The 21,125-nt window shown below is 42.5% G+C and overlaps 1 protein-coding gene across 3 annotated transcripts in view; it reads right to left on the bottom strand.

Moving 5' to 3' along the window:
- Positions 1-6,037: 6,037 nt before the first annotated feature.
- LOC308317664 (endoplasmic reticulum mannosyl-oligosaccharide 1,2-alpha-mannosidase-like) overlaps positions 6,038-21,125 on the bottom strand; it is a 30,023-nt gene continuing 14,935 nt past the window's right edge. For all 3 annotated transcript variants that reach the window (XM_080766852.1, XM_080766854.1, XM_080766853.1), the window contains exons 12-15: positions 9,556-9,676; positions 8,700-8,894; positions 7,268-7,399; positions 6,038-6,449 (exon numbers count right to left, since the gene is read on the bottom strand). In XM_080766852.1, coding sequence (XP_080622978.1) covers positions 6,237-6,449; positions 7,268-7,399; positions 8,700-8,894; positions 9,556-9,676 — 661 coding nt within the window. In that variant the 3' untranslated portion in view covers positions 6,038-6,236. The remainder of the gene's footprint in view (positions 6,450-7,267; positions 7,400-8,699; positions 8,895-9,555; positions 9,677-21,125) is intronic.

The raw sequence follows: 21,125 nt of genomic DNA, 5'->3' as shown, positions 1-21,125 counted from the left end.
GAACCAAGTGGTGCAATTCCCCCCCCCCCCCCCCCTCTCTCTCTCTCTCTCTCTCTCTCTCTCTCATTAGAGACACAGCACTACCCCTCTCTCTGTTTCTGGCGCCACCTTCTGGTATAAATAAGTAACATACTCAGGCTCAAAGACACACACAGGTACACAGGTAGGTACATGGACAAAGCTGGATGTAGAAGTGGTTGCACCACTTAAAAAAAACAACAGAGTTAATGTTGGCTAACAACCATGCGGTTCTAAAACAAACCTTACCTTGTTGCAGCTACGCCCCAAACACACTGCTACGGAACGCGTGCAGTTCCATTTTAAATCATAAGCCCCGACTACTGTATCCGGGTCTAGACCGTCGGTCATTGGTCCGTCAGAGTGTATGGATCACAGCTGTGTGGAAGGAAGCCGCACGCATGCGCGCGCACACGCAAGTCAGTTACAGTTCCCACTGGGATTTCCTGACAGTGTGGGAGGGTGCCCCACTCCTGGGGAGGGAGTTGGCTGAGATCCAGGAAGGTGTTGCTGGCTGCAATGAATAAAGGTTGGGTTTTGGTTGGTATGTCTATCTATTAGTAAAGTAAATGAGGTGGTTGAATGGAGTGATAATAGTAGGCTATGTCTTCAGGTTTTTTCATGATTTTTCTATTTTTTTTATCGTTGAAAATCATGAAAAACAACATAAGTATGTAGGCTATATTAAAAAAATGATGAAAATCTGTTTTTTCGGCGACATATACGTCGAACCAATCATGATCGACTTAATACTACTCATGTAGGCCTATAGCTTAATCGAGAAGCACATCTTTGGAGGTTATACATCAACGAAAATCACACCTGTGTGAACCAAGTGGTGCAATTCCCCCCCCCCCCCCCCCTCTCTCTCTCTCTCATTAGAGACACAGCACTACCCCTCTCTCTGTTTCTGGCGCCACCTTCTGGTATAAATAAGTAACACGCACACACGACTGACAGACAGACAGACAGACAGTTGATGGACAGTTCAACATAATTAATCGGTTCACATTGCTGTCGGTCGGAGGAGGAGGAGGAGGAGGAGGAGGATTTGCTGTGGTGAACGGAATGTTAGTCAAGTCAGTTACAGTTCCCACTGGGATTTCCTGACAGTGTGGGAGGGTGCCCCACTCCTGGGGAGGGAGTTGGCTGAGATCCAGGAAGGTGTTGCTGGCTGCAATGAATAAAGGTTGGGTTTTGGTTGGTATGTCTATCTATTAGTAAAGTAAATGAGGTGGTTGAATGGAGTGATAATAGTAGGCTATGTCTTCAGGTTTTTTCATGATTTTTCTATTTTTTTTATCGTTGAAAATCATGAAAAACAACATAAGTATGTAGGCTATATTAAAAAAATGATGAAAATCTGTTTTTTCGGCGACATATACGTCGAACCAATCATGATCGACTTAATACTACTCATGTAGGCCTATAGCTTAATCGAGAAGCACATCTTTGGAGGTTATACATCAACGAAAATCACACCTGTGTGAACCAAGTGGTGCAATTCCCCCCCCCCCCCCCCCTCTCTCTCTCTCTCTCTCTCTCTCTCTCTCATTAGAGACACAGCACTACCCCTCTCTCTGTTTCTGGCGCCACCTTCTGGTATAAATAAGTAACATACTCAGGCTCAAAGACACACACAGGTACACAGGTAGGTACATGGACAAAGCTGGATGTAGAAGTGGTTGCACCACTTAAAAACTGCGCGCTATAGTATGCCGTACGATATGGGCTATAGCCCACGGTCCAAAATGATGAGAAACGAGGCTAACTTTTTTTTTCAAAATTTCAAAAAACATGGGCTATAACCCATCGTTTTTGTCATTTCGTCATTTTTTTCAAATCCTCAAAAATGATGAAAAACTGCGCGCTATAGTATGCCGTACGATATGGGCTATAGCCCACGGTCCAAAATGATGAGAAACGAGGCTAACTTCTTTTTTCAAAATTTCAAAAAACATGGGCTATAACCCATCGTTTGTCATTTCGTCATTTTTTTCAAATCCTCAAAAATGATGAAAAACTGCGCGCTATAGTATGCCGTACGATATGGGCTATAGCCCACGGTCCAAAATGATGAGAAACGAGGCTAACTTTTTTTTTCAAAATTTCAAAAAACATGGGCTATAACCCATCGTTTTTGTCATTTCGTCATTTTTTTCAAATCCTCAGAAATGATGAAAAACTGCGCGCTATAGTATGCCGTACGATATGGGCTATAGCCCACGGTCCAAAATGATGAGAAACGAGGCTAACTTTTTTTTTCAAAATTTCAAAAAACATGGGCTATAACCCATCGTTTTTGTCATTTTTTTCAAATCCTCAAAAATGATGAAAAACTGCGCGCTATAGTATGCCGTACGATATGGGCTATAGCCCACGGTCCAAAATGATGAGAAACGAGGCTAACTTTTTTTTTATTATCAATTTTTTTTGAGGATTTTCCATACAATGTAATATTTATTTAACAACTAATCACATGAAGGAAGCACGCACACACTACACACACACACACACACACTACAAACACGCACACACTACAAACACGCACACACTTGCACGCGTAGCACTTTCTTTTACTCAAGTGAAGTACTTTTAGCGCCCTTTGTTTTTGAGAAATATGTCGCTATGGTAACGGAAAACACCAAGAAAAGTACACAAGAAACAAGACTGCAATTTGTTTTTTCAAGTGTAATTAAGACCTGATCAACATTCAAAGAGTGCTGTGACCATTCAAAAGCTGAGACACAAAATCACGTTTTACTGTTTCACTATTTGCCACTGTTGGGCTAACCATACAATAAAACAATACAATTCACCAATTGCATTCTAAAACTACATTTTGACCATTTTGTTTTGTTATTGGGTTTGGTACAGGATATCAAAAGCGCTGAGATTTTCTCCTTGGAAATTTTTGGGAAAAATGGCTTTGGAAACATGGCTTTTCCATTCAACAATCCAAACTAAACCTAATTGTGCATGTTTATGGATTGTCAGCATATCTTTGGCTCAGGAATTATGCTGACAAAATAGTTACGAATTTCTGAGAAGCAAGCAAGGTATTAGTGTAAAAAAAGTTTGTGAGAAAAAGCCCTTGTTGGCAAGATATGTTGCTACATTGGTTGAGATGTGTAACCCAACGATTGTTACCAGGCATTATTGAATCCTCACGTCACCTCATGAATATGTAAAAATATGCATCTTTGCACATTAACCATAGAAACTTAAAAATAGCAAAGTATTGACAAAATAGCCTGAATGTATATAAATGGATGTCCATGTGGATAGTAAAAACATGTATGCATTTTATGTTGGCTGAAGCAACACTGAAGGCACACGTGACTTGAGTCAATGCCTAGAATAGTTCTGGTTCTCAACCTGGGGGATCGGGACTCTTCAGAGGGTCATGCTAATGAAATCTGAAAATATATGTAATATACAAATGTATTATCTTCATATCTGACTCAGATATACAGGTATGCCCTCGGACATTTTTTTGGGGGGGAAACAAAGCAGTTGTAGCTTCTACTGTAGGTGTCTTTCAGTTAATTCAAGCAACTTCGAAATGAGATCATTTAACGTCACAATTTCACTGTTCTGTTTATATAGCTATGCACAAGTAACACGGTTTTAAAAGTATGGCTTCATTTTTGAGAGGTGGGTTGCACGATTTAAAAAGTTTGAGAAGCGTTGCAACAGCGAGAAGAGTCAGACGTCCCAGGAGAGTTTACGGACCCCACCACATCATACACTTAGGATGGATAGTTTGGTCTCAGTATAAACATTACAAATAAAACTACTACAAATAGAGCTACTATAATGTTAACCAGTGATGTTCACAGGAATGATGATGATAGCGACATCTGCTCTCTGTGACTACACATTCAATCCTCAGTCTTAAATTAACACAAATTAATGAAAAGGGTCCGTTTTGGTGAATTTTCACAGTTACACAGTAACACTGAGGATTGTATTGTGTACTTAAATGTATGTAAGAAACCCCCACAATGGTATTTATCTTGACCGACATAATTATCTATAATTAATTACTAAAACGTCATATACACTACGAATTAAGTTTAAGTTACATTACATAAAAAATAATTGTGAAAGTAAATTTCTCTCACTATAAAAGGAACACAAAATGACAGTAAACAAACAAAAACAATGGAACATTCAATAAAGATAATAGCAGCTGATAATCCCCCCCACCCCACCCCTCCCCATTCAAGTGGGGAGGGAGGACACTTAAAGACCATACAAATCACAAAAAGCTTCACAGTATAGAAGTCAATCAGGCCGCTCCATGACCAATGAACCGGGACCCCTGCACGCCATTTGGTCCCAGCTGAAACACGAGACCTGAGGTGGCGAGGTGAGGGTGCATGGAGATAGGAAAGAGCTCCTCAAGGGCAGCTCAGAGAACAGCTGGTGCACATGGTTCGGGTATCGAGTGCCTTGCTCGAGGACACGTCTGATAGGGATGGACGAACTGGGCTGCATGATCTCTCTTGAGAGAACACGTCAGCCCCGTTTAATTCTTATAGGCGTGATTCAAACTCCAATTTTAGAGCTGAATAAAAGTCGGTTCGGCTCTGTAGAGCCTACAATGTGACGTCATTTGAGGTTCGGGGGGCTCTTCGGCTCTTCGGTGCTACTGAAAATTTCTGACGAGCCGAAATCATTTGGGCACTACAGCGGTAAAATAGGAGTATGAATCGGCCCCATGCCCCATGATGATGTGTGGCGAAAACAGACGAACTCCACGCTCGACGAACTCATCTCTAGCAACGGATGCAGATCTGCTGTGATTCGCTATTTTTTTAAGGATGAAAAAGTGGTTATACCTGGGACCACCATGCCACTCAACCTGGCTCCTGCCACTTTCCTCAACGACCGTTTAAGACAGGTTAGATTCAACCTAAAGCCCGCCACTTTCCTCAACCACCGTTTAAGTAGCCTGGGCAGCATTCCATTTCGGGTTTATGATCCGGTCGAGGGCGGATGATATAGTTACGTCACGTTGTAGTCATCGTTTTGTAGTCATAGTTTTGTAGTCATCAGGCTGGAACTTACTTTCCCTCAAACCGATTTTCCCCAATAAAAGCCGCAGTCTACGATAGAACGAGTCACGCCTTTAACAACATGACGTAACGATATCATCCACTCCTGACCGGATCACATGGAAATTTTGTAACACAGACCAGGCTTTCCTCCGAGGTGGAAAGCCTGGTGACGCGAGGTTACCGCTTAAGACAGGTTAGATTCAAGTCACATTCAGGCTAGAACTCGGCACTATACGGACCAAGCCAGGATGCGGATTAACCACTTACACCCCAGCATCCGTGTTGTGGGGAAAGCTTTAGCAGTAAATAGAAGATCGACAAGCACACATAAAGCAAAATACATTTGCACAACTGAAACATTGTGTCTTAAATTTGTAAAACAATTTGAGGAGCCACGCAAAGTAGCGCCCTTTCCTAAACAATTAAGACAATTATGTAAAAAAAAAGAAAAATGTTTTAGCATCATTCCTGCTGTTCTGGTTACTGCCAACCAGGTGAAGAAATCACAGATTGAGACTTTAATATGTCCAAAAAGTAACAGTTTTGGACATATGAGGTTTCCACCCGACAGACTGTATGCATGAGTTCGGCTCTGCTATTTTTACATCGTCACAATCATTTTCTTACCGAATTTTTTGTAAAAACAAAAACAAAAATAAAAAAAAAGTTTGTTCCAGTAAAGGTCAAAGAGTTGCAAACATTTCAGTCACTGAGGGCGACTAAAAGGAATTGTATTATTGCAAATAATATTTTGTCATCCAAGCCCTGTTCTTGGTGTCAGCCAAGCCCTGAGATGTACTCACACAGACACACTACTGTGTGTGTGTGTGTGTGTGTGTGTGTGTGTGTGTGTGTGTGTGTGTGTGACTGTGTGCGTGCGCCTGCAAATAGTAACTGGCAACATCCAGGTTTGCCACAGACGTGGCACTCTGCCCCTGCCCCCCCCCCCTTAGAACTGGTTCCGTTCTAGATTCTTGGAACCTTTGGTGTTTTCACGGAACCGGCGGCCATTTATTTGGTTCCAGTTCCAAACCAACTGTTAGGCCTCTGAACCAGTGGAGACACTCTGCACCGGTTCCATATTAGGCGGGGAAAGAATGACTGAACCAGTTCACCCCGCGAAGAAAAAGGGGTGAGTGATGTGCCTGTGTTTCAGTCGGTGGTAGTAGCAGGCCATATGGGCAGGGGGTGGGCCTCTGTGTTGAACACGTATTGGTCCAGGCTGAGGAGCTGGGGGTCGTCGGAGAAGAGCAGGTACAGGTACTTCAGGGTCTCTCCCAGGAAGAAGCTCTCCATCTTGTCTCGGGGACTGGGGTACTCCGGGTCACGCACGTTGTTGATGGACGTGTAACCGCCGGAGGATACCTGAGAGAGGGCAGAGAGACATGTCGCACACATTTAGGGCTGCAACAGTTAGACTGCTCAACATGCACGGTACAGCCCCCCTCCCCAGGCAGCGTACAATTTACAATTTAGGCATTTAGCAGACGCTAAATTTACAGTTAAGCAAGAACAACACATGGTAATACATCAAATACATAGAAATAGTTAAGGATCATAAACAAGAACATAACATCTGTCTAACATGTAGAATATCTGTACGATGAAACTGAGTATACACAGGATGCACACGCAGATCCGACACGCCAAAGGTCCGACGTGCGGAAATCACCCGTCGCTCCCGACAATGCGTTGGTCCGACATGCGTTGCGCCGTGCTTGCGGTTAGGGTTTTTATGTATAGGGTGTCTAATGACAGTCGGACCATTAGTATGTCGGAACTAAAGCCTGTAAAAAGTACCCACATTTTTGTAACAGAGTGAAAGTAGCAATACTGCAATGTAGGTAGAAGAACTATACTATAGAATGCTATATCTACATAATATCCTGTGTAAATGACATGATTTTGCCTTTGAATACGCCCGCAAGGTCGTCGAGACTAGGGCAAGTGCTGCAGGCTACGGTGGAGTCTGAACAGGTCGGTTTTCAGACTACAGCAGAAGATTGGGAGTGAGTCTGCAGTTCTGATTACAACGGGAGGTTCATTCAGCGTACAGAGAAGTTCAGGGGGTGATACTTGATTACTGACATATTGACCATGGTGGTATTGACACGATATTATACCGACATGATACTGTACTTACATGGTACTGACCACAATAGCCTACTGATCATGATACTCACCTTGGTGTACTTATTGAAGTTCTTCAGAATCTCCCAGCCCCAGTCTCTGTACTTCTCATCTTTAGTGAACCTGTACAGGTAGAACAGGCTTTCCACCGTCTCTGGGCGTAGCAGGTTGTGTCTGTCTGCAAGCTGAGACACAAAGCCACGAGACGAACAATAAAAGGTCAATATTACACGTCGGGTATAAAAGTAGAGCCCTGCACCGCGAGCGGGATCCTGCGGTACCCTCGGGTCCAATGCAGCTAATCTCGCGGCCGGTATTTAAATACCATTGGTCGGGGACAGGCGGTCAAAATAATAATGAGTGGTTGTACCACTCAAAAATTGCAGGCTCCTGCTCCGCCCGGCAATAAAACAGATATAGAGCACGTGGAGCATGTATCGCCATGCTTTACTTTACTTAAGCAACTTATAGCAAGGTATGAATGAATCTTATGGCTACATTCAGAGGAGAACATCATTTCCAATCCTGTGTCGTGGAATATCTCCAACTATCCCTGTTCGTTCAATATATAGAGCAATATAAAAAACCTCAAACAGACCCTCTCTCATTCTGTTATGTAATGCTTTTCAATCTCAATGGAGGATAGAGAAGGAGATCAGCCGGAGAAAAAGTTGAGCCAGAAGGCAAAGCTCTCTGTCTACCGAGCAATCTTCGTTTCTACTCTCACCTGTGGTCATGAAGTGTGGGTCATGACCGAAAGAATAAGGTCACGAATACAAGCGACAGGGTGGCTGCCATCTCCCTTAGAGATAGGGTGAGTTCATTCACACAAGAGAGACTCGAGTAGAGTCGCTGCTTCTTCGCCTGGAAAGCAGCCAGCTTAGGTGGTTTGGACATCTAGTTAGGATGCCTCTCGGGCGTCTCCCTAGGGAGGTCCTCAAGGCACGTCCCACTGGGAGGAAACACCAGGACGTCTCAGGATTCCCCAGGAGGAAGTCACTGAGCTCTCTGGTGGAGCTGTTGCCCATTCAATAAAACGGCCACGTATGTCAGAGCCACGGGTGAGTCTTAACACTTTGAGCGAATAACCCGCCATACGCGACATTTATTCCATTGTCTTTCCACGTGTAATATGCTAAACCCGCTATTTGTTTTATGTGTTTAATTTGCAGACATTGTGACGAGGCGTAATCGTAAATCAACCAACCGCCGGCTTGCAAGGGCTTCTGGGAAACTGACTCCAATGCAAAGTGAACAAGGTTTATAGACGATCTTAGCCCGCTTTGCTCTTTGTCTGTGACCCGGATCGCGGAAGTGGCTTATGTGTCGGCTCAATAACAGATCATGGGACTATTTTCAAGCGGATTTTCATGGATCAAAGGCATGTCAATTTTACTACGTACAGTGCCACGTACAGTATGTCGGATTATTGGTACGTTGGACTAACATATGACCCCCCCCCCCCCTATGTGGTCTCCAGCTTACCTTGACATCCACGTCACGCACACTGCCCTGATGCATGTTGAAGTGGACGATCTCCGGGCTGAGGCCCGTCTCCATCTGGGCATACATCTGGTAGCAGGTCTCCATCAGCTGCTTGGCCAGGTCCATGTGGTCAGCGGGCAGGCCGTTGTGGGCACCCAGGGCCAGGGTGCCAGGCAGGAAACACACCAAGTGGTCCTAACAAAAAAGAAAATAAAAGGGGCGGGAGTCAGCGGGAGCACTAGAGATGTTTGAGGGAAGGGTTCTATTACAAACATGCAACAGTAGGGGTGTCAAAAAAATCGATTCGAATTAGAAGTGCGATTCCCGTTATGAACGATTCAAAAATCGATTCATTATTTCCAAAAATCAAATTGTGATATGAAATGTAAGCTTACCCTAATCACAGTAAACATCATGTCTTCAGTCATTTTCAAGTTACTGTAGTATAGTCACTTCAGTTGGCTGGAGTAGATTGTGATGAAATCCTATGTATTGAATCGATAATCGTCTAGATTCTCCCGGCGGATCCTGCCAGGAGCTGCCTATGCCATAGAAAGCATAGGTGGACCCCAGGCTAGGGCATTAAGCAACTAGTTGACTATTCAACTAGACTAGTAAATCCACTAGTCGACCTTGTTGGTAGTAGTTGACTTCAGTACTAGAAAAAAAAGTTGTTTTTTCCCCCCGATTTTGTAGGTCTCAAGATCATGTATATTATAGTTATAGTCACCAATGTACATTTTTAAATGTAGTTTTTTTTTTTTACATAATAGGTACAGCAGTTAAACAACTAGTCGACTAGTAAACTAGGCAACTAGTGAATGCCCTACCCAGGCTAGCTACAGTGGATACATACCATTTTAGGGCTGAATTGACCATGGGAGACCTCCCCGACAAAGGTGAGGCCGTTAGGCGAGGACTTCTGCAAAAGGTTTTTCTTCACGCCCTCGATTGCCTGCAGGTAGTCGTCCCGAAACCTAAAGAACACACAGAGAATGGATGACACCAGGCTAGGAAATGTGATCTGCTTCACCAACGCCTTCCTGTACCTGAACAGGCAGGTTGGCTTCCAGGACCGAGAAGAAGACAAACGGTGTTTGATTTCCTACCAAAGTGACCTATTGAGTTGATCAATCTATTACCTAGCGATGGGTCCGATTAATTAATTAATTAATATTATTATTTATATAAAAAGAATATCTGTGCACTCGGAGTGCAATATAGTCATCAAGCATGTGTTTATTGTCATTATTGTAAGTTTCTTGGTTCGTTTGTTTTTCTTCTTTTTTTGGACGGTTTTGTTTTTTCTATATTCTTTCATCCGTTACATGCTTGATGAACGTTTTTGAAATGCCATGTCAATTTAAAAGAAAATCCTAAATAATAAACAGATGTTAAAATCAAAAAGAAAATCTGTTTGCAAAGGATATATTGTCATCCAAACCCTGTCCACAGTAACTACAATTTAGAAGATACCATACATTTTGTTAGTTTAGGCCATTTTGGACACTTTTACACATCCCTACTATTACCACCCACTGACAATAAGTACCAGCATATTGGAGGTAGGTGGTGTTAATTCCCAAAGTTCAATTCCAGAGCTTGTACAATAGCCAACAGCAAGCTCTTGCTTTGTCACAAGGAATCCAGTGCTGCTGCCAACTAAACTAATCTAAGCCAAGAACCTGAGGCAACGCAAAAACACAGACTCAACAAACACTTGAAACACTTATTGAAAGCAGCTTAAAACCCTGAGGCCAATTCTACAGATGCCTTCTAAATTCTCACACTTTCAAGATTTTCAAAAAATGTTTGTGCGGCGCTGTGAGGCGCTGTGAGCTTATATATCTTTCATTTTTGAATAGCCAACGCTGAAATCAGAAAATAATGATGATTCTTTCCCGGTTTTAATCCTGAGCCCAACCACTCCTCTTTCTTTCTGTCTGTCTGTCTGACTGCAAAATCAATCCGTCAAACAGTTTGACGCTGTTACGGAGTAGTCATACATCAATATGTCAAGGACGAATGCCTGTGGCTATTCCATTTGGAGAACAAAGTGATTTCTATCCTGAACTGAGATTGTTGCTCAATGTATGTTTCCCAGAGGAAAAAAGGACGCAAAATACAGTAATAAATGAGTAAAATAAGTGATGATGAAAGCAAGAGACATGGCAAATACTTCTTGAACTTGAACAAGAGTCTGTGTGCTGGCAAGTATAAGCATGCGGCAGAGTGAAAATAAAAGTGCAATAAAAAGCATTTATGTGTGTGAGTCAGAGACTGTTTGCGCGTGCGCATTGCGTGCATGTGTGTGTGTGTGGGTTTGTGTGTGCGCGTGTGCGTGCGCAAACAGACAGATCAAGCAATATGACTTTCAGCTATGACAGCATAGAATGGAATAAGCCAGCTGCATGACACCGTGGCTTGGCTGAAAACTTGGGACTGTGTGTTCCAGATTGACTATGGAACCCTAAGTATTAAGAGTCAGACTGTGTGTTCCAGATGGACTATGGAACCCTAAGTATTAAGAGTCAGACTGTGTGTTCCAGATGGACTATGGAACCCTAAGTATTAAGAGTCAGACTGTGTGTTCCAGATGGACTATGGAACCCTAAGTATTAAGAGTCAGACTGTGTGTTCCAGATGGACTATGGAACCCTAAGTATTAAGAGTCAGACTGTGTGTTCCAGATTGACTATGGAACCCTAAGTATTAAGAGTCAGACTGTGTGTTCCAGATTGACTATGGAACCCTAAGTATTAAGAGTCAGACTGTGTGTTCCAGATGGACTATGGAACCCTAAGTATTAAGAGTCAGACTGTGTGTTCCAGATTGACTATGGAACCCTAAGTATTAAGAGTCAGACTGTGTGTTCCAGATGGACTATGGAACCCTAAGTATTAAGAGTCAGACTGTGTGTTCCAGATGGACTATGGAACCCTAAGTATTAAGAGTCAGACTGTGTGTTCCAGATTGACTATGGAACCCTAAGTATTAAGAGTCAGACTGTGTGTTCCAGATGGACTATGGAACCCTAAGTATTAAGAGTCAGACTGTGTGTTCCAGATGGACTATGGAACCCTAAGTATTAAGAGTCAGACTGTGTGTTCCAGATTGACTATGGAACCCTAAGTATTAAGAGTCAGACTGTGTGTTCCAGATGGACTATGGAACCCTAAGTATTATGAGTCAGACTGTGTGTTCCAGATGGACTATGGAACCCTAAGTATTAAGAGTCAGACTGTGTGTTCCAGATTGACTATGGAACCCTAAGTATTAAGAGTCAGACTGTGTGTTCCAGATGGACTATGGAACCCTAAGTATTAAGAGTCAGACTGTGTGTTCCAGATGGACTATGGAACCCTAAGTATTAAGAGTCAGACTGTGTGTTCCAGATTGACTATGGAACCCTAAGTATTAAGAGTCAGACTGTGTGTTCCAGATGGACTATGGAACCCTAAGTATTAAGAGTCAGACTGTGTGTTCCAGATGGACTATGGAACCCTAAGTATTAAGAGTCAGACTGTGTGTTCCAGATTGACTATGGAACCCTAAGTATTAAGAGTCAGACTGTGTGTTCCAGATGGACTATGGAACCCTAAGTATTAAGAGTCAGACTGTGTGTTCCAGATGGACTATGGAACCCTAAGTATTAAGAGTCAGACTGTGTGTTCCAGATTGACTATGGAACCCTAAGTATTAAGAGTCAGACTGTGTGTCCCAGATTGACTATGGAACCCTAAATATTAAGAGTCAGACTGTGTGTTCCAGACGGACTATGGAACCCTAAGTATTAAGAGTCAGACTGTGTGTTCCAGATGGACTATGGAACCCTAAGTATTAAGAGTCAGACTGCGTGTTCCAGATTGACTATGGAACCCTAAGTATTAAGAGTCAGACTGTGTGTTCCAGATGGACTATGGAACCCTAAGTATTAAGAGTCAGACTGTGTGTTCCAGATTGACTATGGAACCCTAAGTATTAAGAGTCAGACTGTGTGTTCCAGATGGACTATGGAACCCTAAGTATTAACAGTCAGACTGTGTGTTCCAGATTGACTATGGAACCCTAAGTATTAAGAGTCAGACTGTGTGTTCCAGATGGACTATGGAACCCTAAGTATTAAGAGTCAGACTGTGTGTTCCAGATGGACTATGGAACCCTAAGTATTAAGAGTCAGACTGTGTGTTCCAGATGGACTATGGAACCCTAAGTATTAAGAGTCAGACTGTGTGTTCCAGATGGACTATGGAACCCTAAGTATTAAGAGTCAGACTGTGTTCCAGATGGACTATGGAACCCTAAGTATTAAGAGTCAGACTGTGTGTTCCAGATGGACTATGGAACCCTAAGTATTAAGAGTCAGACTGTGTGTTCCAGATGGACTATGGAACCCTAAGTATTAAGAGTCAGACTGTGTGTTCCAGATTGACTATGGAACCCTAAGTATTAAGAGTCAGACTGTGTGTTCCAGATTGACTATGGAAACCTAAGTATTAAGAGTCAGACTGTGTGTTCCAGATGGACTATGGAACCCTAAGTATTAAGAGTCAGACTGTGTGTTCCAGATGGACTATGGAACCCCAAGTATTAAGAGTCAGACTGTGTGTTCCAGATTGACTATGGAACCCTAAGTATTAAGAGTCAGACTGTGTGTTCCAGATGGACTATGGAACCCTAAGTATTAAGAGTCAGACTGTGTGTTCCAGATGGACTATGGAACCCTAAGTATTAAGAGTCAGACTGTGTGTTCCAGATTGACTATGGAACCCTAAGTATTAAGAGTCAGACTGTGTGTTCCAGATGGACTATGGAACCCTAAGTATTAAGACTATGGAACCCTAAGTATTAAGAGTCAGACTGTGTGTTCCAGATGGACTATGGAACCCTAAGTATTAAGAGTCAGACTGTGTTCCAGATTGACTATGGAACCCTAAGTATTAAGAGTCAGACTGTGTGTTCCAGATGGACTATGGAACCCTAAGTATTAAGAGTCAGACTGTGTGTTCCAGATGGACTATGGAACCCTAAGTATTAAGAGTCAGACTGTGTGTTCCAGATGGACTATGGAACCCTAAGTATTAAGAGTCAGACTGTGTGTTCCAGATTGACTATGGAACCCTAAGTATTAAGAGTCAGACTGTGTGTTCCAGATTGACTATGGAACCCTAAGTATTAAGAGTCAGACTGTGTGTTCCAGATGGACTATGGAACCCTAAGTATTAAGAGTCAGACTGTGTGTTCCAGATTGACTATGGAACCCTAAGTATTAAGAGTCAGACTGTGTGTTCCAGATGGACTATGGAACCCTAAGTATTAAGAGTCAGACTGTGTGTTCCAGATGGACTATGGAACCCTAAGTATTAAGAGTCAGACTGTGTGTTCCAGATTGACTATGGAACCCTAAGTATTAAGAGTCAGACTGTGTGTTCCAGATGGACTATGGAACCCTAAGTATTAAGAGTCAGACTGTGTGTTCCAGATGGACTATGGAACCCTAAGTATTAAGAGTCAGACTGTGTGTTCCAGATTGACTATGGAACCCTAAGTATTAAGAGTCAGACTGTGTGTTCCAGATGGACTATGGAACCCTAAGTATTATGAGTCAGACTGTGTGTTCCAGATGGACTATGGAACCCTAAGTATTAAGAGTCAGACTGTGTGTTCCAGATTGACTATGGAACCCTAAGTATTAAGAGTCAGACTGTGTGTTCCAGATGGACTATGGAACCCTAAGTATTAAGAGTCAGACTGTGTGTTCCAGATGGACTATGGAACCCTAAGTATTAAGAGTCAGACTGTGTGTTCCAGATTGACTATGGAACCCTAAGTATTAAGAGTCAGACTGTGTGTTCCAGATGGACTATGGAACCCTAAGTATTAAGAGTCAGACTGTGTGTTCCAGATGGACTATGGAACCCTAAGTATTAAGAGTCAGACTGTGTGTTCCAGATTGACTATGGAACCCTAAGTATTAAGAGTCAGACTGTGTGTTCCAGATGGACTATGGAACCCTAAGTATTAAGAGTCAGACTGTGTGTTCCAGATGGACTATGGAACCCTAAGTATTAAGAGTCAGACTGTGTGTTCCAGATTGACTATGGAACCCTAAGTATTAAGAGTCAGACTGTGTGTCCCAGATTGACTATGGAACCCTAAATATTAAGAGTCAGACTGTGTGTTCCAGACGGACTATGGAACCCTAAGTATTAAGAGTCAGACTGTGTGTTCCAGATGGACTATGGAACCCTAAGTATTAAGAGTCAGACTGCGTGTTCCAGATTGACTATGGAACCCTAAGTATTAAGAGTCAGACTGTGTGTTCCAGATGGACTATGGAACCCTAAGTATTAAGAGTCAGACTGTGTGTTCCAGATTGACTATGGAACCCTAAGTATTAAGAGTCAGACTGTGTGTTCCAGATGGACTATGGAACCCTAAGTATTAACAGTCAGACTGTGTGTTCCAGATTGACTATGGAACCCTAAGTATTAAGAGTCAGACTGTGTGTTCCAGATGGACTATGGAACCCTAAGTATTAAGAGTCAGACTGTGTGTTCCAGATGGACTATGGAACCCTAAGTATTAAGAGTCAGACTGTGTGTTCCAGATGGACTATGGAACCCTAAGTATTAAGAGTCAGACTGTGTGTTCCAGATGGACTATGGAACCCTAAGTATTAAGAGTCAGACTGTGTTCCAGATGGACTATGGAACCCTAAGTATTAAGAGTCAGACTGTGTGTTCCAGATGGACTATGGAACCCTAAGTATTAAGAGTCAGACTGTGTGTTCCAGATGGACTATGGAACCCTAAGTATTAAGAGTCAGACTGTGTGTTCCAGATTGACTATGGAACCCTAAGTATTAAGAGTCAGACTGTGTGTTCCAGATTGACTATGGAAACCTAAGTATTAAGAGTCAGACTGTGTGTTCCAGATGGACTATGGAACCCTAAGTATTAAGAGTCAGACTGTGTGTTCCAGATGGACTATGGAACCCCAAGTATTAAGAGTCAGACTGTGTGTTCCAGATTGACTATGGAACCCTAAGTATTAAGAGTCAGACTGTGTGTTCCAGATGGACTATGGAACCCTAAGTATTAAGAGTCAGACTGTGTGTTCCAGATGGACTATGGAACCCTAAGTATTAAGAGTCAGACTGTGTTCCAGATTGACTATGGAACCCTAAGTATTAAGAGTCAGACTGTGTGTTCCAGATGGACTATGGAACCCTAAGTATTAAGACTATGGAACCCTAAGTATTAAGAGTCAGACTGTGTGTTCCAGATGGACTATGGAACCCTAAGTATTAAGAGTCAGACTGTGTTCCAGATTGACTATGGAACCCTAAGTATTAAGAGTCAGACTGTGTGTTCCAGATGGACTATGGAACCCTAAGTATTAAGAGTCAGACTGTGTGTTCCAGATGGACTATGGAACCCTAAGTATTAAGAGTCAGACTGTGTGTTCCAGATGGACTATGGAACCCTAAGTATTAAGAGTCAGACTGTGTGTTCCAGATGGACTATGGAACCCTAAGTATTAAGAGTCAGACTGTGTGTTCCAGATTGACTATGGAACCCTAAGTATTAAGAGTCAGACTGTGTGTTCCAGATGGACTATGGAACCCTAAGTATTAAGAGTCAGACTGTGTGTTCCAGATGGACTATGGAACCCTAAGTATTAAGAGTCAGACTGTGTGTTCCAGATTGACTATGGAACCCTAAGTATTAAGAGTCAGACTGTGTGTTCCAGACGGACTATGGAACCCTAAGTATTAAGAGTCAGACTGTGTGTTCCAGATGGACTATGGAACCCTAAGTATTAAGAGTCAGACTGCGTGTTCCAGATTGACTATGGAACCCTAAGTATTAAGAGTCAGACTGTGTGTTCCAGATGGACTATGGAACCCTAAGTATTAAGAGTCAGACTGTGTGTTCCAGATTGACTATGGAACCCTAAGTATTAAGAGTCAGACTGTGTGTTCCAGATGGACTATGGAACCCTAAGTATTAACAGTCAGACTGTGTGTTCCAGATTGACTATGGAACCCTAAGTATTAAGAGTCAGACTGTGTGTTCCAGATGGACTATGGAACCCTAAGTATTAAGAGTCAGACTGTGTGTTCCAGATGGACTATGGAACCCTAAGTATTAAGAGTCAGACTGTGTGTTCCAGATGGACTATGGAACCCTAAGTATTAAGAGTCAGACTGTGTGTTCCAGATTGACTATGGAACCCTAAGTATTAAGAGTCAGACTGTGTGTTCCAGATGGACTATGGAACCCTAAGTATTAAGAGTCAGACTGTGTGTTCCAGATGGACTATGGAACCCTAAGTATTAAGAGTCAGACTGTGTGTTCCAGATTGACTATGGAACCCTAAGTATTAAGAGTCAGACTGTGTGTTCCAGATGGACTATGGAACCCTAAGTATTAAGAGTCAGACTGTGTGTTCCAGATGGACTATGGAACCCTAAGTATTAAGAGTCAGACTGTGTGTTCCAGATTGACTATGGAACCCTAAGTATTAAGAGTCAGACTGTGTGTTCCAGATGGACTATGGAACCCTAAGTATTAAGAGTCAGACTGTGTGTTCCAGATGGACTATGGAACCCTAAGTATTAAGAGTCAGACTGTGTGTTCCAGATTGACTATGGAACCCTAAGTATTAAGAGTCAGACTGTGTGTCCCAGATTGACTATGGAACCCTAAATATTAAGAGTCAGACTGTGTGTTCCAGACGGACTATGGAACCCTAAGTATTAAGAGTCAGACTGTGTGTTCCAGATGGACTATGGAACCCTAAGTATTAAGAGTCAGACTGCGTGTTCCAGATTGACTATGGAACCCTAAGTATTAAGAGTCAGACTGTGTGTTCCAGATGGACTATGGAACCCTAAGTATTAAGAGTCAGACTGTGTGTTCCAGATTGACTATGGAACCCTAAGTATTAAGAGTCAGACTGTGTGTTCCAGATGGACTATGGAACCCTAAGTATTAACAGTCAGACTGTGTGTTCCAGATTGACTATGGAACCCTAAGTATTAAGAGTCAGACTGTGTGTTCCAGATGGACTATGGAACCCTAAGTATTAAGAGTCAGACTGTGTGTTCCAGATGGACTATGGAACCCTAAGTATTAAGAGTCAGACTGTGTGTTCCAGATGGACTATGGAACCCTAAGTATTAAGAGTCAGACTGTGTGTTCCAGATGGACTATGGAACCCTAAGTATTAAGAGTCAGACTGTGTTCCAGATGGACTATGGAACCCTAAGTATTAAGAGTCAGACTGTGTGTTCCAGATGGACTATGGAACCCTAAGTATTAAGAGTCAGACTGTGTGTTCCAGATGGACTATGGAACCCTAAGTATTAAGAGTCAGACTGTGTGTTCCAGATTGACTATGGAACCCTAAGTATTAAGAGTCAGACTGTGTGTTCCAGATTGACTATGGAAACCTAAGTATTAAGAGTCAGACTGTGTGTTCCAGATGGACTATGGAACCCTAAGTATTAAGAGTCAGACTGTGTGTTCCAGATGGACTATGGATCCCCAAGTATTAAGAGTCAGACTGTGTGTTCCAGATTGACTATGGAACCCTAAGTATTAAGAGTCAGACTGTGTGTTCCAGATGGACTATGGAACCCTAAGTATTAAGAGTCAGACTGTGTGTTCCAGATGGACTATGGAACCCTAAGTATTAAGAGTCAGACTGTGTGTTCCAGATTGACTATGGAACCCTAAGTATTAAGAGTCAGACTGTGTGTTCCAGATGGACTATGGAACCCTAAGTATTAAGAGTCAGACTGTGTGTTCCAGATGGACTATGGAACCCTAAGTATTAAGAGTCAGACTGTGTGTTCCAGATGGACTATGGAACCCTAAGTATTAAGAGTCAGACTGTGTTCCAGATTGACTATGGAACCCTAAGTATTAAGAGTCAGACTGTGTGTTCCAGATTGACTATGGAACCCTAAGTATTAAGAGTCAGACTGTGTGTTCCAGATTGACTATGGAAACCTAAGTATTAAGAGTCAGACTGTGTGTTCCAGATGGACTATGGAACCCTAAGTATTAAGAGTCAGACTGTGTGTTCCAGATGGACTATGGATCCCCAAGTATTAAGAGTCAGACTGTGTGTTCCAGATTGACTATGGAACCCTAAGTATTAAGAGTCAGACTGTGTGTTCCAGATGGACTATGGAACCCTAAGTATTAAGAGTCAGACTGTGTGTTCCAGATGGACTATGGAACCCTAAGTATTAAGAGTCAGACTGTGTGTTCCAGATTGACTATGGAACCCTAAGTATTAAGAGTCAGACTGTGTGTTCCAGATGGACTATGGAACCCTAAGTATTAAGAGTCAGACTGTGTGTTCCAGATGGACTATGGAACCCTAAGTATTAAGAGTCAGACTGTGTGTTCCAGATGGACTATGGAACCCTAAGTATTAAGAGTCAGACTGTGTGTTCCAGATGGACTATGGAACCCTAAGTATTAAGAGTCAGACTGTGTGTTCCAGATGGACTATGGAACCCTAAGTATTAAGAGTCAGACTGTGTGTTCCAGATTGACTATGGAACCCTAAGTATTAAGAGTCAGACTGTGTGTTCCAGATGGACTATGGAACCCTAAGTATTAAGAGTCAGACTGTGTGTTCCAGATGGACTATGGAACCCTAAGTATTAAGAGTCAGACTGTGTGTTCCAGATTGACTATGGAACCCTAAGTATTAAGAGTCAGACTGTGTGTTCCAGATGGACTATGGAACCCTAAGTATTAAGAGTCAGACTGTGTGTTCCAGATGGACTATGGAACCCTAAGTATTAAGAGTCAGACTGTGTGTTCCAGATTGACTATGGAACCCTAAGTATTAAGAGTCAGACTGTGTGTTCCAGACGGACTATGGAACCCTAAGTATTAAGAGTCAGACTGTGTGTTCCAGATGGACTATGGAACCCTAAGTATTAAGAGTCAGACTGCGTGTTCCAGATTGACTATGGAACCCTAAGTATTAAGAGTCAGACTGTGTGTTCCAGATGGACTATGGAACCCTAAGTATTAAGAGTCAGACTGTGTGTTCCAGATTGACTATGGAACCCTAAGTATTAAGAGTCAGACTGTGTGTTCCAGATGGACTATGGAACCCTAAGTATTAACAGTCAGACTGTGTGTTCCAGATTGACTATGGAACCCTAAGTATTAAGAGTCAGACTGTGTGTTCCAGATGGACTATGGAACCCTAAGTATTAAGAGTCAGACTGTGTGTTCCAGATGGACTATGGAACCCTAAGTATTAAGAGTCAGACTGTGTGTTCCAGATGGACTATGGAACCCTAAGTATTAAGAGTCAGACTGTGTGTTCCAGATGGACTATGGAACCCTAAGTATTAAGAGTCAGACTGTGTTCCAGATGGACTATGGAACCCTAAGTATTAAGAGTCAGACTGTGTGTTCCAGATGGACTATGGAACCCTAAGTATTAAGAGTCAGACTGTGTGTTCCAGATGGACTATGGAACCCTAAGTATTAAGAGTCAGACTGTGTGTTCCAGATGGACTATGGAACCCTAAGTATTAAGAGTCAGACTGTGTGTTCCAGATTGACTATGGAACCCTAAGTATTAAGAGTCAGACTGTGTGTTCCAGATGGACTATGGAACCCTAAGTATTAAGAGTCAGACTGTGTGTTCCAGATGGACTATGGAACCCTAAGTATTAAGAGTCAGACTGTGTGTTCCAGATGGACTATGGAACACCAAGTATTAAGAGTCAGACTGTGTGTTCCAGATGGACTATGGAACCCTAAGTATTAAGAGTCAGACTGTGTGTTCCAGATGGACTATGGAACCCTAAGTATTAAGAGTCAGACTGTGTGTTCCAGATGGACTATGGAACCCTAAGTATTAAGAGTCAGACTGTGTGTTCCAGATTGACTATGGAACCCTAAGTATTAAGAGTCAGACTGTGTGTTCCAGATGGACTATGGAACCCTAAGTATTAAGAGTCAGACTGTGTGTTCCAGATGGACTATGGAACCCTAAGTATTAAGAGTCAGACTGTGTGTTCCAGATGGACTATGGAACCCTAAGTATTAAGAGTCAGACTGTGTGTTCCAGAAGGACTATGGAACCCTAAGTATTAAGAGTCAGACTGTGTGTTCCAGATGGACTATGGAACCCTAAGTATTAAGAGTCAGACTGTGTGTTCCAGATTGACTATGGAACCCTAAGTATTAAGAGTCAGACTGTGTGTTCCAGATGGACTATGGAACCCTAAGTATTAAGAGTCAGACTGTGTGTTCCAGATGGACTATGGAACCCTAAGTATTAAGAGTCAGACTGTGTGTTCCAGATTGACTATGGAACCCTAAGTATTAAGAGTCAGACTGTGTGTTCCAGATGGACTATGGAACCCTAAGTATT

This window comes from Protomyctophum bolini, assembly GCF_963924005.1.
Source record: "Protomyctophum bolini genome assembly, chromosome: 6".
Lineage (NCBI taxonomy): Eukaryota > Metazoa > Chordata > Actinopteri > Myctophiformes > Myctophidae > Protomyctophum > Protomyctophum bolini.
The sequence above is the reverse complement of the archived record's forward strand: the minus strand, read 5'-3'. Positions and strand labels throughout refer to the sequence as shown.